Source organism: Cebus imitator, unplaced genomic scaffold (assembly GCF_001604975.1).
Source record: "Cebus imitator isolate Cc_AM_T3 unplaced genomic scaffold, Cebus_imitator-1.0 Scaffold546, whole genome shotgun sequence".
In the NCBI taxonomy this organism is placed as follows: Eukaryota; Metazoa; Chordata; class Mammalia; order Primates; family Cebidae; genus Cebus; species Cebus imitator.
This window is the reverse complement of record NW_016107861.1, coordinates 609,217-632,476: the sequence shown is the minus strand read 5'-3', so window position 1 is coordinate 632,476 and position 23,260 is coordinate 609,217. Positions and strand designations below refer to the sequence as shown.

The 23,260-nt window shown below is 37.0% G+C and overlaps 1 protein-coding gene across 1 annotated transcript in view; it reads left to right on the top strand.

Annotated features, from left to right (window-relative positions):
* DNAH8 (dynein axonemal heavy chain 8) overlaps positions 1 to 23,260 on the top strand; it is a 327,601-nt gene that overhangs the window by 204,425 nt on the left and 99,916 nt on the right. Inside the window, exons 64-75 of the mRNA XM_017515278.1 lie at positions 554 to 718; positions 2,108 to 2,334; positions 4,393 to 4,511; positions 6,755 to 6,858; positions 8,241 to 8,417; positions 10,265 to 10,432; positions 10,960 to 11,175; positions 14,461 to 14,598; positions 15,723 to 15,850; positions 16,661 to 16,832; positions 18,913 to 19,068; positions 22,685 to 22,840. Of these exons, the coding sequence (XP_017370767.1) occupies positions 554 to 718; positions 2,108 to 2,334; positions 4,393 to 4,511; positions 6,755 to 6,858; positions 8,241 to 8,417; positions 10,265 to 10,432; positions 10,960 to 11,175; positions 14,461 to 14,598; positions 15,723 to 15,850; positions 16,661 to 16,832; positions 18,913 to 19,068; positions 22,685 to 22,840 (1,926 nt within the window). The remainder of the gene's footprint in view (positions 1 to 553; positions 719 to 2,107; positions 2,335 to 4,392; positions 4,512 to 6,754; positions 6,859 to 8,240; positions 8,418 to 10,264; positions 10,433 to 10,959; positions 11,176 to 14,460; positions 14,599 to 15,722; positions 15,851 to 16,660; positions 16,833 to 18,912; positions 19,069 to 22,684; positions 22,841 to 23,260) is intronic.

Genomic DNA, 23,260 nt, shown 5'->3' with positions numbered 1-23,260 from the left:
ACCATATATTACAAGGTTTGTGTAAACAGTCTAGTTGGCACTGCAAAACAACCTTATCAGCTACTAATGGAGGAGACATTCCAGAAGCCAAGTTCCCTGATAACAGCCAAGGGTCAGCTCTGCAAGTTTACCCTTCTCAAGATTAGGCCTGCTGTGCTAACTCTTCCCTACATCATGGTATCCAGATGCTCAAAGGTGCAAAAATTAGTTAAGTATTTTGGAGCCAGAATTGATTAGACTGACTCTGGGTCAAAAAAACAAAAAACAGAGGGCACTCCTGGACATTTTAAAGAGGTGATTGAAGTGGTGGAGGAGATAGCTTTTGGCGATAGCTACTTGAACACAGGAAAACACAATTTGTTCTTGACTGAGCTGTTCAATAAAAAGTTGCAGCCATGATCATCTCTGGCAAATCACAGATTTGACTGTAGAGATGCAGAAAGAAAATGTAAAACAAGATGACATGCAAAGAAAAAAGGGACTGGACTTTAGCAGTGAATTCATTGTGGAGAACTCTTAAAATATAGAACTCTTCCTTGTCCCTTCCTTAAAGATCTCCAATTTGTTTGCACGAGATGAGATGGATGAAATCACCCAAGGTCTGATTTCAGTGATGAAGAGGGAGCTGCCTCGCCATCCTCCTACTTTTGATAATCTGTATGAATACTTCATTTCAAGATCAAAGAAGAACTTACATGTTGTTCTCTGCTTTTCTCCAGTGAGTTATTTATATCTCTGTAGAAAGAGTTCCTTATTTAAAAATACTTAGTTTACCTTCTCTGATTAGATGATGATCTTAAAAATTAATATTTTTACATTGAATTAACCTAATGCTTTTGTATCACCAATCTCCAAATTCTCATTTCCAGTATAATTTAAAATATTCATATTATTAAAAATATTGCATAACCTGCAATTTTCATTAATTACTTAGAGACATGGGTTGTTTGAATTGTAAGGGACTTGGTGATGTAATCTCTTCCAGCTCCACCTCCAGTGTAGACATATCATCTTTACCATAATGTCCCTGATGTGGGTTTGAAAATCTCTATCTCATTGTGCTGCCCAATATAATAGCCATTAGGCCTATACGGCCACTTAAATTTTAATTAAAATTAAGTAAAAACAAAAATTTAATTCCCCAGTCCCACTAGCCCCATTTCTACTTATTATTTGTTTATTTTTGATACAGGGTCTTGCTCTGTTGCCCAGGCTGGAGTGCAGTGGCATGATTATGGTTCACTGCAGTGTCAACCTCCCAGGCTCAAGCCATGCTCTCAGCTTAGACTCCCGAGTGGCTGGGACTACAAGCACGTGCCACCATGCCCAGTTAATTTTTGTATTTTTTGTAGAGATTGGGTTTTGCCATGTTGCCCAGGCTGGTCTGGAACTCCTGAACTCAAGCAATTCACCCTACTAGGCCTCCCAAAGTGCTGGGATTACAGGCGTGAGCCCCTGCGCCTGGCTTGGCTCCATTCTTAGTGCTTAGTAGTCACGTGTGGTTAATAGCTACTACACTGGAATGCATACATATAAAGCATTTTTATTATCACTTAAAGTTCTACTGACAGCTCTGCTCTGGGGAGTCTCACTAATTTATAAGGCAGCCTGCTTCATTCTTGGATAGTCTAATTGCCAAAAAGCTCTTATTTATAGTCAATTGAATTTTGTCTCTGTGCTTTTCAAATTCTGCCCTGTAAAACAAACTCAATCCCTCTTCCACTGAAAGTTTTTTAGCTGTTCGGAGAAAGTTTTTGCAAATCTGTCTAAGTTGTTTTCTTTTTAGGCCAAACATCTGTTCTTACTTGTCCCAGCGTCCAGGGCTTTCACTGTCCTGGCCCTCTCTGTAAAAGAGTTCTAGTTTGTCAGTTTTCTCTTAAAAGATAGTTCCTAGAATTGAATGCAATAATGTAGATGTAGTCCCAGGACAGGGAAAAGTGTGGAGTGTATTTCTTCCCTTCATTGGAACATTACATTTATATATGATTGCAGCCCAAGAAGATTCATTTTCAAATTTGTGAAGTCACATTGTTGGGTCGGAGTGCATAAATCTCTCTCTGGCTGACCCCTCTGTGTTTCTAATGTTTGTTGACTTTGCCGTCAATAGGTTGGTGAGAAGTTCCGTGCCCGTTCTTTGAAATTTCCTGGCTTGATATCAGGTTGCACTATGGACTGGTTCAGCCGCTGGCCGAGAGAGGCTCTGATTGCGGTGGCCTCCTATTTCCTTTCTGACTATAATATTGTCTGCTCTAGTGAAATTAAAAGACAAGTTGTAGAAACAATGGGCCTGTTTCATGACATGGTTTCAGAGAGCTGTGAAAGTTATTTCCAAAGGTAAGTGGTATTACATAAGCACTATAGCTATGGAACCACAGCATGTACTCCCAAGAGGAATGCATTGTAACATCCAACAGAAGACTCTTCCTATTGATTGAGCACAAGGTCCTAGCTGCGTTTTTAGATCTTTCTTGCTTTGATTTTCTAGTGATTATGTATGAAGATATGGCAAGTAAACAAGATTTAAAAATGAACCAGTGTCCGCACATAATACCTTTTTATCCTCCAAGCCTCATCATAACAGATAACTTAATGAATTGTTTTAATTCATCTGCTTAATTTTGTTTTGAAAATGACTTTAATTCATCAACTGTTTAAAATTAGTTTCTTATTCAAATGCATTATTTGTTTTGATTAAAGAAGTGCAGTTTCTAATTTTTCTTTATTGCCTTATATTAAGGGAGTATTTAGAATTTATATTTGTGTTAGTCTTACCAATGTTTCTATGCTGGATAACTATGAAACAAAATATTAACTGACTGTAGGAAAACCACTCATTAAAAGCATCAATGGTATGTTCATTGTGTGAAAGCTGGTGTCAACAGTGCAAAAACACAGCTTTTTCCCCCAAAGCATGACAGTCACTGTATAAGACTGACAAATGGGTCAACGTAGATCCCCAGAAAAGCTATTCCTGTTTTTCTGCATAGAGAGTTTGGGTAACACTTTCACTGATTTTCAATGAGATTCCTGCTTCACAAAACTATATTTATTCCAGACTGTTTCCTTTACTTAAAACCATTCCCTGGGGCCGGGCGCAGTGGCTCACGCCTATAATCCCAGCACTTTGGGAGGCTGATGCGGGTGGATCACCTGAGGTCAGGAGTTCAAGACCAACCTGGTCAACATGGTGTGACCCCTTCTCTATTAAATATAGAAAAATTAGCTGGGCGTGGTGGCAGGCACCTGTAATCTCAGCTACTCAGGAGGCTGAGGCAGGAGAATCACTTGAACCCAGGAGGGGGAGGTTGCAGTGAGCCGAAATCATGCCACTGCACTCCAGGCTGGTAACAGAGAAAAACTCCATCTCAAAAAACCAAACCAAAAAAAAAAAAAAAAAAAAAAAACCACAAACATCCCCAGACTACCCTTTTAAATAATTCTGGATAAGATCTCCCAAATTCTCTTGGTGAATCAGTGTGTATTAATTCTTACTGTTGAGATTTTCTTTCTATTTGAACTCCTCCTGCTAATGTCATCTGTGGAAATAAACTTTTACCTTTGTACAGCTACAAAAACCTATTTCTTTACTTTGAAAATTTTGGTATATTTTTCAAATTTTTTACATCTTCTTAGGTTGTTGAAATTTATTCTGAATGTAATATTTTATAACACTTCAATGAAAATCACATATATGCCCAAGATCTTTAAAAAAAAAAACCTTAAAAATGTTAAAAATTTTCAAAACTCCTTAAGTTCAAATTAATATAAAAGATTAAATAATTTTATAGTACACGAACAGCTCTTTTTTTGACTTGAGATTCTTCTGTATAAAACTATACCTTTTGTAATAAAGCCCACAATAAAGTGGAAATTTGAATCAAGTGTAGTTGCCTTGATTTCAAGGCCAATTCAGTGAAATGGGGAGACATTGGTTTTTGCTTTGGTAAACATCCAGCTGATACCCAGCAGTGACGAGGTGTGTAACAAATATTAGAGGAATGAAAATGGATCACAACACAAATTCATTTCAACCACTTATCCCTAATATTTGTCCAGAACCCTAAAGTTTTGCACTGTTGACACCAGCTTTCACATAATATGTTCATATATACGATTTTATTTGATCTTCACAAAATTCTGGGAGGGGTAAAGCAGACATTTTTTCCTCAGTTTTCCAGATGAGAAAACAGAATTGGAGTTAAGGGTGAAGTTGAAGACCCCTCAGGGTCGAAACATCAGACAAATTTAGATCTCTGGGAAACCATGTTCAAGTCCTGTCTTCCTGCTAGTGAATCACTCTACATGATCACACTGGTTTCACCTTAGGAAGGGTGTCATTTTATGGGAGTACCCACGATGATCCAAATGGTCCTTTTAATGTTCTACTTTCAGATACCGCCGAAGAGCACATGTGACTCCCAAATCTTACCTTTCATTTGTAAATGGCTATAAAAACATTTATGCTGAAAAGGTGAAATTCATTAATGAACAAGCTGAACGTATGAATATTGGTAAGAGAAATGGAATCTTATCTTTTTAGGATTTGTTTGATAGGGATCTCAATATTTTGTTTGGTGGACATTTTGTATGAAAATAAAATGCTCACTTTGTTAGTAGTAATTTTAAAGGATGCCCTTGTGGGTATTTTGACCTGTCAAGAAACCCTGAACAGAAGAAAATCTAGACAGAGGTGGCCCATTTTCTCTGTAGAACCATTTCTTTTGGCTCTTTCAACTCTGAGTGCTCTGTGCTAAGTCACTGAGGCATGGCTGGCAGATGGGGAAAAGCCAGCTTTTGGGAATGGACGACAATTTCAGTTTTTGGTTTTATTTTGATTTGCCTTGATTTGTGTAAACTTTGCCATGTTAATATTCCCTACATTTCTAATAAAGGAAAAGGCAAAATAGAAAGAAAAACAAATAAAAAGAGTGTGTGTACCTAAGCAAGAGTTTTCCAAATGTTTGGTATATGCAGTATAACTAGCAAAAGTAAACATTGGAACAGATTTTATGTCCAGAAACCATGTGGCCCAAACAATCTAAAACACCTTAGCTCTTATTTTCCAAGTTCTAAATAAAACTTGCGGGGCTGGGTGTGCTGGCTCATGCCTTTAATTTTAGCACTTTGGCAGGCCAAGGCAAGCAGATCACTTGAGCCCAGGAGTTCAAGACCAGCCTGGGCAACATGGTGAAACCCTATCTCTACAAAAGTATAAAAATTAGTCAGGCATGGTGATGGCACATGCTTGTAGTCCCAGCTACTTGAGAGGCTGAGGTGGGAGGATCACTTGAGCCAAGGAGATCAAGGCTGCAGTGAGCAGAGATTATACCACTACACTCCAGCCTAGGTGACAGAGTGGGACCCTGTCTCCAGCAAAAAAAAAAAAAAGCAAAACAAAAAACACTCAGTCACATAGCATAACTGAGCACCAAGATCTGTGAAGTCATACTGATGATAGAAGACTGTGAAAGAAATTTTCTGTGATTTGCTCATGATTCAGCCTCTTGTAGCTTTCCTATGTGATGCTTTAGATCAGAAGTGTGCTGAAATAGATTCATACTGGCTTTTGAGAACATAATGTTAAATTTTTAGTAATTTTGTGATCTGCTTATTAAACATAACCTTTATTAAAAATTAACTCATGTATACTTACAATTAAATAATTTGTTTTTAAAATATAGGCAATAAATCCTCAAACTCATCCCTTCTTAGTTTTATTTATTTATTTTTTTTGAGACAAAGTTTTGTTCTGTCACCCAGGCTGGAGTGCAATGGTGTGATCTTGGCTCACTGCAACTTCCACCTCCCAGGTTCAAGCAGTTCTCCTGCCTCAGCCTCCCAAGTAGCTGGGATTACAGGCATGCACCACCACGCCCAGCTTATTTTGTATTTTTAGTAGAGATGGGGTTTTGCCATGTTGGTCAGGCTGGTTTCAAATTCTGGACATCAGGAGTGCTGAAATTGCAGGGGTGAGCCACCACGTCCAGCCTACTCTGTTTTCTCATATCAATGTTGTCGAGGTTATTTACTTCTGTCTGTATGGTAGGAATATTATGTATTAGTGTGCTACTGGGAATCTTGTGGTAGCTTGAAATAAGCCATGGTTGGAGTGTTTACACTACAGAAATTGGACAATATACAAATGAGGGCTTCCCCTTCCCCCAGTGACCCAGATGTTAAATATTTACCAACATACCACTACCTAGAGCCCAATGGAATGTGAGCAATTCGGTTAACCAGTTCTTTTTCTGTATAGTACTAAAAGTTGCACCCTGTTACATAAGTTTTCACAGTTACTTTCATTTTTATAGCAAAGAGAACCTCTGCAAAGTTAATATAGTTTCTATCTCATTTGCCACCTCAGCTGCAATGTGATTTAAAGGCAAAAAATGATAGCTGTAAACAGTTAACAAAGCCAAAGAGAGCATAAATTTGTCAAATAAGTTTCTTAGTTAAACTAATCTTATTCAATATGATACTGTGACTTTCCCTTAAATGTAGCTACGTGATATTCTTCAGTCAGAGCTATTTTCTCTGCCCTCCTGTTGAAACTCAGAAATATGGTCAGTATTGTCGCTCTTAAGATATGTATATTTTGGGAAAAAAAGATATGTATATTTTTAAAGTTTTGTCTACAAATACTGTCTTGTGTTTGCTATATTACATGTACAGTGCCTTATAAATAGTAAATGTTGAATAAATATTTGATGAAGTGATATACTCAGCAAAAGTATATATATGTGTATTTGTAAAGGTCTTGATAAGCTAATGGAGGCAAGTGAATCTGTTGCTAAACTCTCTCAGGATCTTGCAGTAAAGGAGAAGGAATTGGCAGTGGCTTCCGTAAAAGCAGATGAAGTGAGTTTGCATTTATTTTATCACTGATAAGGAATATTTTTTCATATTAAAAAGCATTATTTTAAAATGGTATAAAAAACAAGTAAGGTATAAACCTATGGACAATTCCTGGTAAGATAATGTTCACAAAGGCCATTAGACATTTTTGTTTATCTTATACCAGCATATGTATCTAAACTATTAGTTTCACTACTTGGCCTAAGACGATTATTTCTTCTCTCACTCCGCCTGTCTCTCTTGTTCTTTTTCATTTGTTTATGAAATTTCTGCTTGACTATGAGTTATATTTGGTCTTCTCTTTAAGGTCCCTGTATGTTCCAGGTTTCTGAGATGGCCCAAATCTCACTTACAGTTTGTGTCAAAGAGGGAAAAACATAAGAAGAAGAGTTGATGGAGTTTTTTTTTTTTTTTTTTTTTTTTAATGGAGTCTCGTACTGTCTCCTGGGCTGGAGTGCAATGGCAGGATCTCGGCTTACTGCAACCGCCTCTTGGGTTCAAACGATTCTCCTGCCTCAGCCTCCTGAGTAGCTGGGATTACAGGTGTGCACCACCATGCCCAGCTAATTTTTTGTATTTTAGTAGAGACAGGTTTCACCATGTTGGCCAGTATGGTCTTGATCTCCTGACCCTGTGATTTGCCTGCCTCGGCCTTCCAAGGTGCTGGGATTACAGGTGTGAGCCACCGTGCCTGGCCTTTTTTTAGGAAAAAAAGGAAAGAGAAAGAAAGGAAGGAGGGAAGGAAGGAAGGAAGGAAGGAAGGAAGGAAGGAAGGAAGGAAGGAAGGAAGGAAGGGAGGGACAGAGATCATAGTCCTCTCAAGGAAACAGGGATATATGTGATTTTTTTTTTTAATCTATTATACAACCTTCCAATCTCAGACTTTCAGCTTCCAGTCACCGAGTCACTTAAGAATAGATACTTAAGTCTTGATCCTTAGCCAGTTACTGAAATGAGTAAGCTAACATAGGGGAGGCACTTAAGCATAGTCCTAATGCATATGGTAAGCACTCAATAAACATTAGCTACTTTTATTGTTATTACACAAGGCTTAATATGTTTTTTTTTGGCCTTTATTCTATTATACTTACTTGAACTGTTTTAATTTTCTAGAAATTTGTAGAGTGGAAATACTATTTCTTCTGAAAGTTTTAAATATTTATTTATATATTCTAAGCCTAAGGAAAGCTTAGAAAATGGAAGACTGCAAGGAACTGCTCAAAGGAATTTACTTTCATACACCTTAAAATAGAGACAACTTAGATGGGAAATAAATTTGTTCTTATTTGTGTTTTCTATTATATTGAATAAATATTCTCTCACTATTCACATATACATGCTTGAAAGGTTTCTATTTGCTTTCATATGTTTCTTCAACTTAACAGGTATTAGCAGAAGTCACAGTAAGCGCTCAGGCTTCAGCCAAAATTAAAAATGAAGTACAGGAGGTAAAAGACAAAGCCCAAAAAATTGTGGATGAAATTGATAGTGAAAAAGTAAAAGCTGAGAGCAAACTCGAGGCAGCTAAACCTGCATTGGAAGAAGCAGAAGCAGCCCTGAATGTGAGCAGTGCATTGTTATCCTTTCCAACACGAGTCTAGAAGGCATCGTGTTTCATTATGTGAAATTAAATAACCAGAAAACTGAATTGAATTCTTAATGCGATTGATAATCTAAGTCTGGAAACAAATGTGTCAATTCATTCAGTTTTCTAAATTCTAAAATTTTTTAAAGTCCTCACCTCTTACATTATTTTCATCCCACAAATTAGCCTTCCTGAAAACTGAGAAATAATGCTAGTGGTTAATGGCCTAAAATATGAGAAATTCAGATTACATAGAGAGCCTGCTCAGTTTCTCCAGCATCCCTTCTAGATTATGTCATGACCCCTTTAAAAATCTTCCTGTGGCTCCCACTGCTCTTAGGATAAAGTCCTGAGTTATACATCCACAGCTGTGAGGCAAAAGGAGCACAGCTTTGGAGGCAGGCAGACCCGCCATTCACCTCTATGTATAACACACACACATACACACACATATGTGCATGTATACATATGTATGGATATGTATACATATGTATGGATATATACACACATATATACGCATGTATATATACATACTGCTAATACACACACATATATGTATGTAGGTACACATGTATATGATCTGGAGTATATTAACTTTCTTGAGTTTCTATGAGGTTTATAATTTCTCATTGATCCTTAAAGAACCAATGTGAGCATTAAAAGTAATTAATATAAAATGCTAGGTACATAGAGAGTGCTCAACAAATATTAATGCTTCTGTTCCTGTTGATGACCTGGCTTCTGACTATCTCTTGAACTTGGTCACTTATCATTTTGTCCCTACACACAATGTGATCCAGTCATACAGAAACATGTATAAGATTCTGGAAGAATGGTCAGGGTCTGTTACCTTTAAACATGCCTCCTCCTCTGCCGAGAATGCTTTTCCTAACTTTCTTTGCCTAGAGTCATTCTTTAAATCTGGGCCCAGACCTCACTCCTCCCAGAAAGTTTTCAGTTCTTCTAGGCCTTCCTTTGTTTTCCCGTCACTCACATGCCTCTGTCATGGCAGAAATCTTTAGGTAGAGTAATTGTATTTTCTTTGCCATTTTTAGGAGTTATGAGGACAAGACTGTATTTGTTTGTTTTGTTTTATATGGGAGAATGCCTGCAACTGTTAAATGAATGAATAAATCTATGATAATCATTTAATAAAATTTTCACAATGACCAGGACATATTCTGCACCCCTACTTCCTTTATGGGTCTTACTATAATGTACAAAAGGGAGAGATCATCGAATCAAAGGAGACTTAGAACATGTTATTGATCATATGGTCTCCCAGACTTTGCCTTGATGGTCAGGCAGTGTCTTAATCCAAACCCAGCTGGTGGATAGAAACTTTCAAAAATATTTTTATGAGCCATATATTATAGTAACTTCTCATGTCTCCTTCTAATTCCTCCCCTGCCAGAGACAGGGAAGCCCTTGAAATGAAGGCTGAATGTGAGGTTTCTGATATTCAGGGCTTTGTATCCTCTCTCCATATCTGCACATAATATAGACACTTAGCTTTGAAGATGCAAGTTATCTAAATGTTACATATCAATGGGACTTATTAACAGAGGTCTGCGATGGCAGTACCTAGCAGTGATAATTTAAACCAATTTGTTGGGAGCAATGGGGAAAAAAAGAATACATACAAACAAACAGACAAACAAAAATACCAAAATAACTATGAAAGAGCCACTAAGCAAAAATCTTGGAACTGGGAGAAAATATGTTTTAAAGTTTTCTACCTTAATTATTTAAAAGTACTAGATTTCCATATACCTATTAATACCATTCAACAAAAAAAATATTAATTCCTGATCCCAAATATAGACTATCAAGCCAAATGATATTGCCACAGTCAGGAAACTTGCAAAACCACCACATCTTATTATGAGAATCATGGACTGTGTTCTGTTACTATTTCAAAAGAAAATTGACCCTGTTACTATGGATCCAGAAAAACCTTGCTGCAAGCCATCATGGGGAGAGTCATTAAAGGTAAGTAAAATCCATCTTTGTAAATCCTATGAGCTGCATGTAGACCAGCTCATATAGACCAGTTCATATCAATCTGCTTCATATAGACCAAACTGGCAGACAATAATTGATCGTTGTGTATTGAAAAGTTTGTCTTACACTGTATCACCTGAAATGTAAAGAGGGATAGATGTTAAAGCCGAATGCCTTCTTTTCATGAAATCTTTCCAGAATCAGTGGCTTGTATGGGTACAGCCTTGGTGTCAACCCAGCCCAGTCTTCAAAAAGAGGCCTGTGTGGTTGGTGGCATTCAGATGCACTTACCAGAAAGAAAACTTGCATAGCTTTTCTTCTTTACTCTTTCCACATGGAATCCAGAAGGCAATTTGTGATTTACAGATTTAGGCTGGCTACTGTCAATAGTCTCAATTTGTATATTTAGAGCAAATCGAATGTACTTCTTTGAGAAAATTCAATTTAGAAGTACATATTTAGAAGAAAGTGTTTATTTTCTGCCAGAACTTACAGGTTATAATACTATTTTTCAGTTGATGAGTGCAACAGGATTCCTGTGGAGCCTTCAGCAGTTCCCTAAAGACACTATAAATGAAGAGACTGTCGAGTTACTACAGCCATATTTTAATATGGATGATTATACTTTTGAAAGTGCCAAAAAAGTCTGTGGGAATGTGGCTGGTCTCCTGTCTTGGACACTTGCAATGGCAATATTTTATGGCATCAATAGAGAAGTGTTGCCTCTGAAGGTAAAAGTTTCCCTCCTTCTCCCAGTAAATCAATGTTTCATAAAATCAATCATCAGTATTACTGCTATTAAAAGACAATGCATAGTTTAGACCAATAAAGGTAGATGTCCCTGTTACCAAATTTTTCTTTTTTCTCTATGTCCTTTCAAAGTTTCTCCTTCTTTTTTGTATCTGTTACATGTTTCTTGACAATGCAGACAAGCAACTGAAACCAATGTGTTAACTTACACAGGAAATGAATTTCTTGGGAATAATAATCAAACTGTCATAAGAAGAAAAACTTACCATCTTTTTGAAGTTTGGAGATTAGGTTTGGAGGTTGAATTTGATTACTGTATTTCAAACAAAACTTATAAAAACTAGGTTCGACACCTAGAAATGTTTTAAATTTCAAAGACAGAAAGAGAACCTTACATGCAATCTAAGAAACAATCAAAGAAAACCTAAAAGGTTGTTTACAAAGAACAAAATAAGATGTTGCAGATTTCCCACAACCCTAAATACTAGAAGATAATGAAAAAAACATATGCAGAGTTTTGAGGAGGAAAATGCTGAGGTCCAAGCATTCAGTAATGGGAAAAGCTGATCTTCATGTATGAGGGAACAGAACGATATTCTTAGGAGTGCAAGGATTCGTGAAATGTATTACTCAGATATACACTGCCTCCAGGGACCCATCCCAATCCCCCACCCCCACAAAGCTAAAAGTATATAAGTGGTTGCTCTGTGGATTGGATAATGATGAGCAGGTGGGCAGGAGGTTACTGTTTTTCATAATAAGACTTAGAGAAATGGCTGCCTCTTTAAAATCTGTGCATGAGAAACTTTGAGAAAAACAGAAAATCAATTTAAAATACAAAGTTTTAACAAACAGAAATGATAGGAAAAATATAGAAAACATACTCAAAAAGATTCTAAGGGAGGAATCTTACAGTAAATGTAGACTTTAAGAAAAAGAAAACATACACCCGCATTAGCGTAGGACTATTCTTTATTGATAAAAATTATGATTCATAGTGAAGACTTAATTAAAATTATGTGTCATGCAATAAATAAGATAGTATCAAATTATACAAACCAAATCCATTAGTATTTTCAGTAGAAATTAACAAAAAAAATTTGTAATTTGAGATTGTGGCACACACTGTCAAATTAACAAAAAGAATATTGTAATCTGAGATTGTGGCTACCCCGGTAGGCATGGGGCAGCTTCTTGGGTGTGCACACAGGGTCTTGTGTTAATGCTCTGCTGTTGCCCTCCTCAGATTCTTAATAATTTTTTTAACAAGGGGTCCCACATTTTTGTTTTGTACTGGGTCCTGTAAATTATAGAGCCAGTCCTCAGTAGGCATAAATTAATAATTATATAGAAATTTTACATGATATTATTTTTCAGGTTGAATAACTACATTGAACTTTCTTCAGTGTAAACAAAGAATATGAAGTTATTTCTTGAGTACAAGAAACATTTACAAAAATCGATTAAATTCAATGCTAAAAAAATACCTTGATTAAATTCCCAACAGCAAAAAAAAAAAAAAAAGAAGAAAAATCCTGCGGTCTCATTCTCTGATTATAAGCAATAATATTGGAAAGTTTACATGAAAAAGAAGTCCGTCGTTCCTAATTAGAAAATGATGAAAATAAGCTAGTTACCAAAGCTTTCATGATATGGACAAAATGGTACATTCTTGGCCCTCAAATGGATCAAAGAAACTAAACAGTACACTTAAGAGTTAAAGTATATACTCACTTATAAGCATACATACACACAAAATTTAAGGAAAACAGAATAGAGCTAATAAAAATAACATTAAAAATTAGGGAAGAGAAAAGCAGCAGAATTAATGAGCAAATCTAAGAACCTATGCTTTGCAAACAAAACAAAACAACAACAAAAAACAAACTCTAAGAAATTTTCCTGGAAAATCTAATCAAGAAGAAAATAAAAACAAATGAAAATAGAAAGATAAACTCATATAATTCTAGATGTGAAGATTTAAATAATTACAAAGCATTTTTTTTAGGAGACAGGATTTCACTTTGTCCCCCAGGTTGGAGTGCAGTGATGCAATCATGTCTTACTGTAGCCTTGAATTCTTGGGTGTAAGCAATACTCCTATTTTGGTCTCCCAAAGTACCAGGATTACAGCTGTGAGCCATTGTGCCAGGCTGCAAATATTACATAGTTATATGTCAATATATTAGAAAATCTAAATGAATAAAAGTTTTCTTGGAAAAGGAGCTAAATTCAAATGAACATTAAGAAAGAAAATAAGAAAGGTATCAAAGAACTTCTACCCCAGGGGGGCTTTGGGTCTAGATTACTGATTATTTGAAATTTACAAGACACAGATCATTATCATGTTGTAGAACTTAGAAAAATATGAGAAACTACTGTTACAGTAATTTTGCGTTGAAGAATCTTTCAAATTGGATTGTTACCAAAGTAACAATCCTAAATGTTTACATATCCAATAGTATTTATCATAACCCTATTTGCAATATTTAAAAATGGGGGGGTGGAGAAATGTATACAAGCAGGAAAAAGGTTAATTATGATACATTCAACATGTAGAATATCAGGTAGTCACACAATTAGTGTTCATGAAAAAATAGTGAAGGATACGGGAACTTCTTGAAATGAAATGAAATGAAAAATATCAAAATGCCAATTATCAACTTCCTAACACAATATTCACAGGTTATACCTGAGTAAAATCAGGGTAACTTTTGTTCTCCCTCCTATACATTGCTGCATTTTCCGTGTTTTCTTATTGAGCATTAATAATTTAAAAAAATTTTTCTGAGACGGAGTTTCACTCTGTCACCCAGGCTGGAGTGCAGTGTTATGAACACAGCTCACTGAGGCCTCGACCTCTAGAGCTCAAGCGATCCTTCTGCTTCAGCCTCCAGAGCAGCTTGGACTACAGGTGCATGCCACCACACCCAGCTGATTTTTACATTTTTTTGTAGAAACAATATCTCATTATTTTTCCCAGGCTAGTCTTGAACTGGGCTGAAGTGATCCTTAACCTCCCAAAGTTCTGGGATTAGAGGCGTAAGCCACCGCACCTGGCCAGTAATTAAACATTTAAAAATAATGAAATAATCTCCAAGACGCCCTGCTTTCCCAGCTGAAGGCTGGAAACAGATGAGCTCGACACTGAAACAGATGAGCTTGAAAGTCCCATCTAGTGCAGAAGTTATGTAATTCATGTTATCTACCAATCACAATCATGACTGTTTCGTGCAGCTAGTACAGTAACCACATCTTCTTTTTAGGCAAACCTGGCCAAGCAGGAAGGCCGGTTAGCAGTTGCTAATGCTGAGTTAGGGAAGGCACAAGCCCTGCTGGATGAGAAACAAGCTGAGCTGGATAAAGTACAGGCAAAATTTGATGCAGCAATGAATGAGAAAATGGTGAGATTACATATACAATATTCCCCAAACAATGTACTGAAACTTTACACAAGTACGTGCTATATTTAGAAATGAGGTAAATGGTTATAATGAAAAAACGTTGGCCGATATGCTTACCTGTTCTGGATCTTCGGCGCTAAAAATTCTTTATTGTGTTTTCACTGCTCAAGTTGTATTGTCACTGATTTGAGGGTTAGAAAACTGAGTTTAAGATCCAGCACAGACGTTTGTTAATTGTGTGGTTTGGCGCAATCTTCCTAGCTCTGTCTGTAAAATGGGAATCCTAATATGACCTCTTGAGTTAGGTTGTAAGCAGTGGTGGTCTGGTAAATGTTCAATAATCTAGTGTGCTATGCAGGGAGAGGAAAGCCTGGATTTGTAATATTGTCTGATTTCTGTGGTGTAAATACTTTCATCACTGGCAATTTTAAACTACCAATGTAACGCCACTGAGCACAAATTTGGGAGAAGGTGCATGGCGACACACCATTGTATACTATTTCCACCATGCAGATACAACGGATTTAACCTCAAGAGCATAGAGAATATTAACATATGAATAATTAGGAAGTAATCTTTTGTTACTTATTACCTTTGCTTTTAATATAACTTAATTGTAAGCTTAGTTTAATTTTTAACAAAGCCTGTGTTTAACACCAGCTCACAAATACTCTAAAAATGTAACAATTGGCTCTTACGTGTTGGTACAAGCCGGCTGCTGCTTGCTATTGTTGTCTGGGATTTTTCCAGGAGAAAATACTTTGTAAACGGCAAAAGAACTCAGGATTATTATTGAATCCAAGATATTGAAATGGCAAATCTTATTGATTTGATTCTGTTTGAAAACATTCAATAGAAGTACTATTTGAATGTATCTGATTAAAAGATAAATTATGTGATTTGGATTCTGTCTTACAAAATTGCTTTCCTTGAAATTTCACGAGGTAAAATCACGATACTATGAATGATCAACATTTAATATGTGAAGTTTTATGCACACTGTATTTTTAGATTATTTTGCAAATTAAGAAATTCCCCCATGTATTTTTATGTGTGAATAAAATAGATATTTGTGTTAAGCACTTAAAAAGGTTTTTTGAGACATTCTCCCATCATGGCTGCAGGATTTGCTTAATGATGCTGATATGTGCCGGAAAAAGATGCAGGCAGCTTCCACTCTTATCGATGGCCTGAGTGGAGAAAAAGTCCGATGGACCCAGCAAAGTAAAGAATTCAAAGCTCAGATTAATAGGTGGGGATTTGGGTCTTCTTCATAATCACTCTTTCTTTGTGACATTAGAGACCGTAAAGTCCATTTCCATAGTTAAATGCTTTCTCCTTCATTTCCATATGTTCATCTCTGAATCCCATCATTTATGACAGTGCTTACAACTTAAAACATGCACTCTCATGTGAAATACTCTAGAGAGTGAAGAAAATTTTGTGAAATATTTTACATCTCAGCTGTGGCTCAGCATTGTGGGTTTTCGGTATGAGAGTGCTTTTGATATTGTTTGGATTTGCCAGAGTCATTTAGATGCTCACTCCGGTTCTCTATGCTTCACCTCAATGATTTTGAAAGTGTGGATCAGTGGTTTGTCTTAAATGCAATGCTAGCTTCTGCTGGTATCTGTTGGTGTCCTTAGAAAACTTAACAGAGAGGGGAACGAGAGAGGAGCAAGAAAATGGCAAAATAAATAAATAAAAAGGGAGGAGGAGGAAAAAGTGGTTTAACACAAGACTGAAATCTGAACAAGTCCAAGGCACAGGATGAGGGGAAGATAATTCTCTCACAGTACCAAGGCTCAAGACCTGTAGGCTTCAGGAGGACACCTTTTTTCTTGCTTCCTGACCACCCCACATGTGGCCACTCCCACCCACTTTTCGGTTTTTGGGCTCCACTTTGCATGGGTCTTTTCCATGCCTGGCAACCAAGCATTACGCAGGGGCAAAGAAGGATTTCACCCAGTAACAAAGCAACACTGCACTGTGACCTCTCAAACGACTTAATGGAAGAGCTTAAAACATGTCAGGTGACTCACTTTGTGTTTTTTCTTTACAGACTTGTAGGTGATATTCTGCTGTGCACGGGATTCCTTTCCTACCTTGGTCCTTTCAATCAGATATTTAGGAACTATTTGCTTAAAGATCAGTGGGAGATGGAGTTGAGAGCACGGAAAATTCCTTTCACAGAAAACCTGAATCTTATTTCAATGTTGGTGGATCCTCCAACTGTAAGTTTTACCTTCCCCATAATATTTGAATTTCAATCTCACTTTATTTCCTACTTACTAAGAAGCCCAGTTTCACCTAAGTTTTTCTTTTTTCATTTAACTGGAAAGATTGTTTTGAAAGTGCTTGAGAGTTTTTAAAAAAGAATTTTCTTTGTGGTAGAAACGTTCCTTTGCGTTTTAAGTAATCTTGCTTCCAAATTAAGACCAATTGCATTGCTGTGTACCGAGAACCAGCTTGGCCATAGAGATCCCCACCCAGGCAGCACTGAAGGAATTAAGTAGCAGACACCCAGATAGAACAGCAAACCAGGGGACCAACAGCCTTCCAAGCTGAGAGCCTCGGGATGCTGACAGCATTCCAGGCTGAAAGCCTCAAGCAGACCCTGACTCACACATTTATTCTCTCTGAACAGGTTCTGATTATTAACAAACAGATGTTTGGTATTTTCTCATAACACAAAAACATACCAAGTAGGCAGCTGGTGCCTGCTTACCACTGATCACAGACAGACTAAAAAGTATTCTTCATGAGGAAGCCACGGGGGCAGGCTCAGATGTCCTGTGCTTAAAGAATTGTTTTAACCAGTGTATGATATTTATGTATTGTCCCAGCCAATTTAGAACGCCCTAAGTAATTTTCTACTTGTGGGGTTGGTGGGGGGGGGGGTGGTGGCTAGGTTTTCCTTGTCACTATTCTTAGCACACAATATATTTTATCAAACACTCAGCATTTCTCAGCAATCATACACTCATCATTTCATAACAGCTATGAACCGAAAGATCATTTGAGAGTTATAGGCTTGCTAATGCTGGGCTCTTCTTATAACTCTTCATTATTTACACCACTCTTGTGAAGTCATACTCTCTTTCAAACATTTAGGCAAATGTAGGCATGATCTATGCTTGTATTAACCTTATTTTTGTTTGCTGTCTTTTTTAGTGTCTAATAACACAATAGCATGTTCTGGTGACCCTAAGTAGTAGCAAGTCCTTTCATACTAACCTTCCTTGCTGGGAAATTGATGCCACTGTCAATTTCCAGTATATCTTGCAGAGCTTCTGTGGTAATAAATGCTTTCCAGGCAATTTGCATTCATGAGTTCCTTTTCTGATTTGCAAATCTGCTCTCCAGTTGCTGTTTCCTTAGGGGATGCCAGGCTATTAATTTCATGTTATCTGTATTTAAAAGTTAAAAACTAATCTTTTCCAATTCAAACATCGTTGAATTCATCCTCACTGGGCACTGGTGAAGCAAAGTGGGCCAGAATATTCTTTATTAATCATGGCCTTTGGAGGTACTGGGATAATTTAACAAAGGTGGAGTCTGGTTGGCTCATTGGATCTCTGATTATTTTATTTTATTTTATTTTTTATTTTATTTTATTTTAGAGGCAAAGTCTTACTCTGTAGCCCAGACTGGAGTGCAGTGGTATGATCATAGCTCACTGCAGCCTTAAATTCCTGGGCTCAGGTGAACCCCCAGGCCTCCCAAAATTCTGGGATTATAGGCATGAACCATTGCGCCTGTCCTGGTGATTTTATTGATCACGTGGCAGGAGGCTGGCAATCCACGCTAAATTTGCAGATGGAAATATTCACAAAAGTGTCATTGATGAGCTCTTGCCAATATAATAACTCATCTAATTTATCTCCAATTATGCAATTACCCATACACCAGGTAGGCAGAACTAAAGGGCAGGAAAGGGAAGCAATCAGGAGCTAATTGCTTGGGACTTATCTTCTTCTCTGACATCTCATTATATTTAATATGTCCATTAACTCCAAATCAGGTTTAATATGCAATCAATTTACTATGTTTCCCCTACGTATGAAAATACAATGTAAAGGGATAAACCTTGTCTTAGGTCATTATAGAAGGTATTCATTACATTATAAATTTTTTTTTAAAGTGAATGTTATTGGGTTCACATTTACAAGTTTGCTTTTTTCAAAGTACAAGTTGCATAGTCTCAAAGGGAAAAAAGTCCAAATTTTAAATTATTTTACTTTACGGTACTTTTAATTATTGAGAGCATTCCTGTTCCCCTTTGAATGGTGATATTAATTTCCTGTTGTTCAGATTGGTGAGTGGGGGCTGCAGGGATTACCAGGAGATGATCTCTCAATTCAGAATGGCATTATTGTGACAAAGGCGACCAGATACCCACTCCTCATAGACCCACAAACTCAAGGCAAAACTTGGATTAAATCAAAGGAAAAAGAAAATGATTTGCAGGTATGTAGCATTTGGTGCATGGGAAAATAATCTTGAAATCATGAAACTTTTTCAAAATTTCAGTTGAATCTGCAGTCATAAAGTTGTCATCTCCATGACAAATGTTTGCTAATTCACACTCTTGAGTTTTGTAACAGCAATTTGGGGTGACAGCTCTGATTCTTTTCTCTTTTGTACTGTCTTTGGATCCTCCCTCCCCCTCTCTTTGTACACTTCCCTGAGACCATTGCTTTTGCTAAAGTTGAATGTGGCTTTTGTTCTGGGCTTTGGGTTTGAGCTTATCAGAAAGTGGCAAACAGAATATTGAGATCCCTCAGTTCAAGAGCATTCATGTCAACCTTGCTCAGGGTCTTGGTGCCGTGTAGCTTACTGAGTCTGTTTTTGGGGCTGGCATCTAATAAGGTGTTAATTTTAAGGTAGGAGTAGACAAGGGCAGGACTCTAACATTCCTGATTCCCTTAGGGATTCTGTTATTATTGATATTTTAATTCAACTACCAAGGTGGGATATTCAGTGTTCCCAGAGTTAACCTACTTGCTTATACTATTTCTACTAACCAAATGTCTTTCTCCAACCTCCACTTATATCCCAGATAAAAATCTCAGCTATTCTTCAAAGTCCACATCCACCACTACCTCCATCAAAATTTTTCTGTGTGCCCAGCTCAATATAGCCTGTTCTGAATCCTCACAATGTCTTGTTCGCACTTCTGTTGTGGACTTCGAATCTGTCTTAAATTGCTGTCCTTTGCACATTTATCTTTTACTTCTACTGTACCATGAACTCCTTTTTGGCCAAGTTTTATTCATCTTTACATGTTCTGCACTGCTCTTTTTGAGTAGGAATTCTGATATTTATTGAATTTAAGTGTATTAATCAAAGTGTGTCACCATTATGGAAAAAAAGAACCAGGAAAATCTTGTGGTCATCTTGATAGGTTAAAAAAAAAAAAAAAAAAAGCACTTGGTAAAATTCAATGCCCATTCATGATAACATTTCCAGCAAACTGGGAGGGATCTTCCTTAATTAGATAGAGTTTCTTTTTACAAAAAGCCATAACAAACATCATATTTAGTGGTGGAATATTGAAAGATTTCCTCCTGAGATCAGCGCTTCTCATGCAAGTGGATACAGCCTAGTGCTGGGAAGCATACCTAAGTACCCTACTTCATCAATACTCCAGAACACAATATGTCAGTCTATGTTTACTGAAAAAAATCCAGGGAAACCCTAGAATGAACTAGGCCGTGTAAACAGAAGAGAATAGATAAAAGAAGTAGTGTTCATTTCCACAGAGCTTCTTAGTAGCCACATTTTCAGGAGTGCACAAATGTGGTATACCAGAACACTTCTGTTCTTAGTTTCTGTAGCCAGGTCAACTATAACTTGTCCCTGGCCCCATTCCCCTTGACTCCCCTGGCTGTCAATCTCCCTGCTAATCTTATTCCTAGAACCTTGCCTACACATCCTTAGCTCAGTGCAATCTCCTGTATCACTTGGCCATGAATGCTGCTATTTTTTCTCACCATAGCTTTGTCTCTCCATTTCAGGATTACATTCACTGATGGTTTTCAGTAATGTCCTTCCTGATGGAACCCAGTCCTAGGAACCTTCTTGAAGGAACAGAAATATGCCTGAGACACTTGCTTATTTTAAAAGCCAGCTACTGCTGAGGTGGAAACAGATCGAATTGTATTCTCCTTACTCAGATAGTATTATTTTCTGAGTATGTGGATAAGCACATGTACAAACACATGCAAACAAAAAACAAAGCATGCTTTATATGCCCAGGGCTGTGCTCAACCTTGACAGCTTTGCCAAGGCTACCATCAGTGCCATGTCCAGGACTTACAGCTCTGACTTGTGGAATGAGAATGCATTTACCAAGCCTCCCTGTCAGGAATTCATTGGCCACCTTGTAAAGGCCCAATACCAGTCTTTGTGCAGGTGAATCAGGCTCTGGTGGTAGCTACCACAAAGTGTTTCACAAGAAAAATCAAGTGAAACAAACCTGAAATTATGATTCCAAAATATTATTTCAAGTTTGTAAAAGACATTGAGGATGATTGAAGATAATTATCTCCTTACTTGGGAAAGAAATCACAAAAATAGAACTTACCCCTTGAGAAATAAAACAGGATATAAGCAAATATAGTCTTACTGGTGCTTTTCTTCACCTTGTTTATTCAGTTTGTTAAAGCTCTTTGTTTAGATTCATTTACTTTATTAACTTATCAGAAGGCCTTTACAGCACATTATTTGTATAAAGAAAGCTATCCATCCGGGGAAACAACTTCCTTTATGTGTGAATCTTTTTTATTTATTTTTTATTTTTTAGATGGAGTCTTGCTCTGTCATCCAGGCTGGAATGCAATGGTGCAATTTTGGCTCACTGCAGCCTCCGCCTTCCAGGTTCAAGCAATTGAACTTCAGCCTCCTGAGTAGCTGGGCTTACAGGCATGTGCCACCACATCTGGCTAATTTTTGTATTTTTAGTAGAGACAGGGTTTCAGCATGTTGGTCAGGCTGGTCTCAAACTTCTGGTCTCAAACTCACCACCAAGGTGGTGATCCACCACCTTGGCCTCCTGAAGTACTGAGATTACATGTATGAGCCACCGTGCCTGGCCAAAATTTTTTTTTTTTTTAGTTATTTCCTTTTTAATCAAAACAGGACAAAAGTAGGCTGAATTAGTTTTTACATTTTATATCTTCTTTTTATCTTAGTAATTGAGAGAGCTATATTTAATTCTAGTCTCCTAATCACCTGTTGTCCCAGTGGATTCTTCCTTGTGTCTTATGATCTGCACCCACAATAGCGTAAGGTATTAGTTGGATTCAGAAGATAGGATACAAAAAGTTGAGAAATGAGCCTTTGGAAATCTTCACAATTAGGCAGGGGGCAGGGAGGGATCCTAGGCGAAGTAAGAGTTTAAATCCAATTGGTTCATGCAGAGATCAACCAGTATAGTATGTCTATTTTAACTAATAACAAACACATCAATTTAAACATGGAGGACCTAACCAGGAATTCAGAATTTTAGTTTTAAAAAATGTAAGCATATATAAAGTGAATGTATAGTCTTTTAGGTTGACTTTATAGAAAGTATTAAATTCTTCCCAGTGCCAATAGGAGACAGAATACATGGATAGACCCTCAGTGCGACTCAATATATCGTTTCTGATATTCTTTCGTTTACTTTTTATCACTTGTTCATCTCATAGGGGTCTTGAGAAAATAAATGAATATCCAAATATGCAAGTTGCTTTGCTTTCTTTGAGCAATTATAGCTATGTAAGTTTGAAAGGATTTATCCTTGACTATTCTCTTCTGTCTGTCAGCAGCAGAACCCTGACATTCCATAAAAGCAATGCCCCTTGCTGCTTCTCTTTTGATTAGAGAGACCCCATTACACATCCAGACTCCATTCAACAAAATCATGACTTGCCATGTTTCGGAAATTAATTTTTGTGTGTTGCTTTAATTTTTTAAGGTAAGGGTTCCTATATTACCCTTAAAATTCTTGGTTACCTGTCCAATAAATCTCTTGGTTTCCCTTAGTGATGGGCACATTCTTCGTAACACTGGTAAACCAACGAGGGTTCTTTCTGTTTAGGTGACATCTCTGAACCATAAATATTTCCGCACACACTTGGAGGACAGCCTTTCCTTGGGCCGACCTCTTCTCATTGAGGACATTCGTGAAGAGCTGGATCCAGCCTTGGATAATGTATTAGAAAAGAATTTTATTAAATCTGGCACCACTTTCAAGGTGAGCTTTGAAAAAAAAAAAAAAAAAAAAAAAAAAAAAAAAATTAAGAAAGAAAAGAACAATGGTGACATCTACTTATCTTTTTGAGCATAGCAGCAAATGCAATTTCCTTTAGGCAGTAGTACCTGTACATTGGAAAAAAACTATTTCCAAACTGATATGTCAATGTTTCTTTAATTTTTATAGTATATAAAAATTACTGGTGGGGGGCAATATTTTGATAAGAGCAGTCATTTAGCTGAAACTAAATAACATTAAGGAAACACATTGTCTGGTTTTATATATTAGTGCAACACACAACATATATATATATATATATATATGTTTAAGCAACTCTTGATATGGTTTTGCAAGCCACATATGTATACATTTTAACAAAATAACCCGGGTTTCTTCCCTGGGGAAAATGATATTTTAATA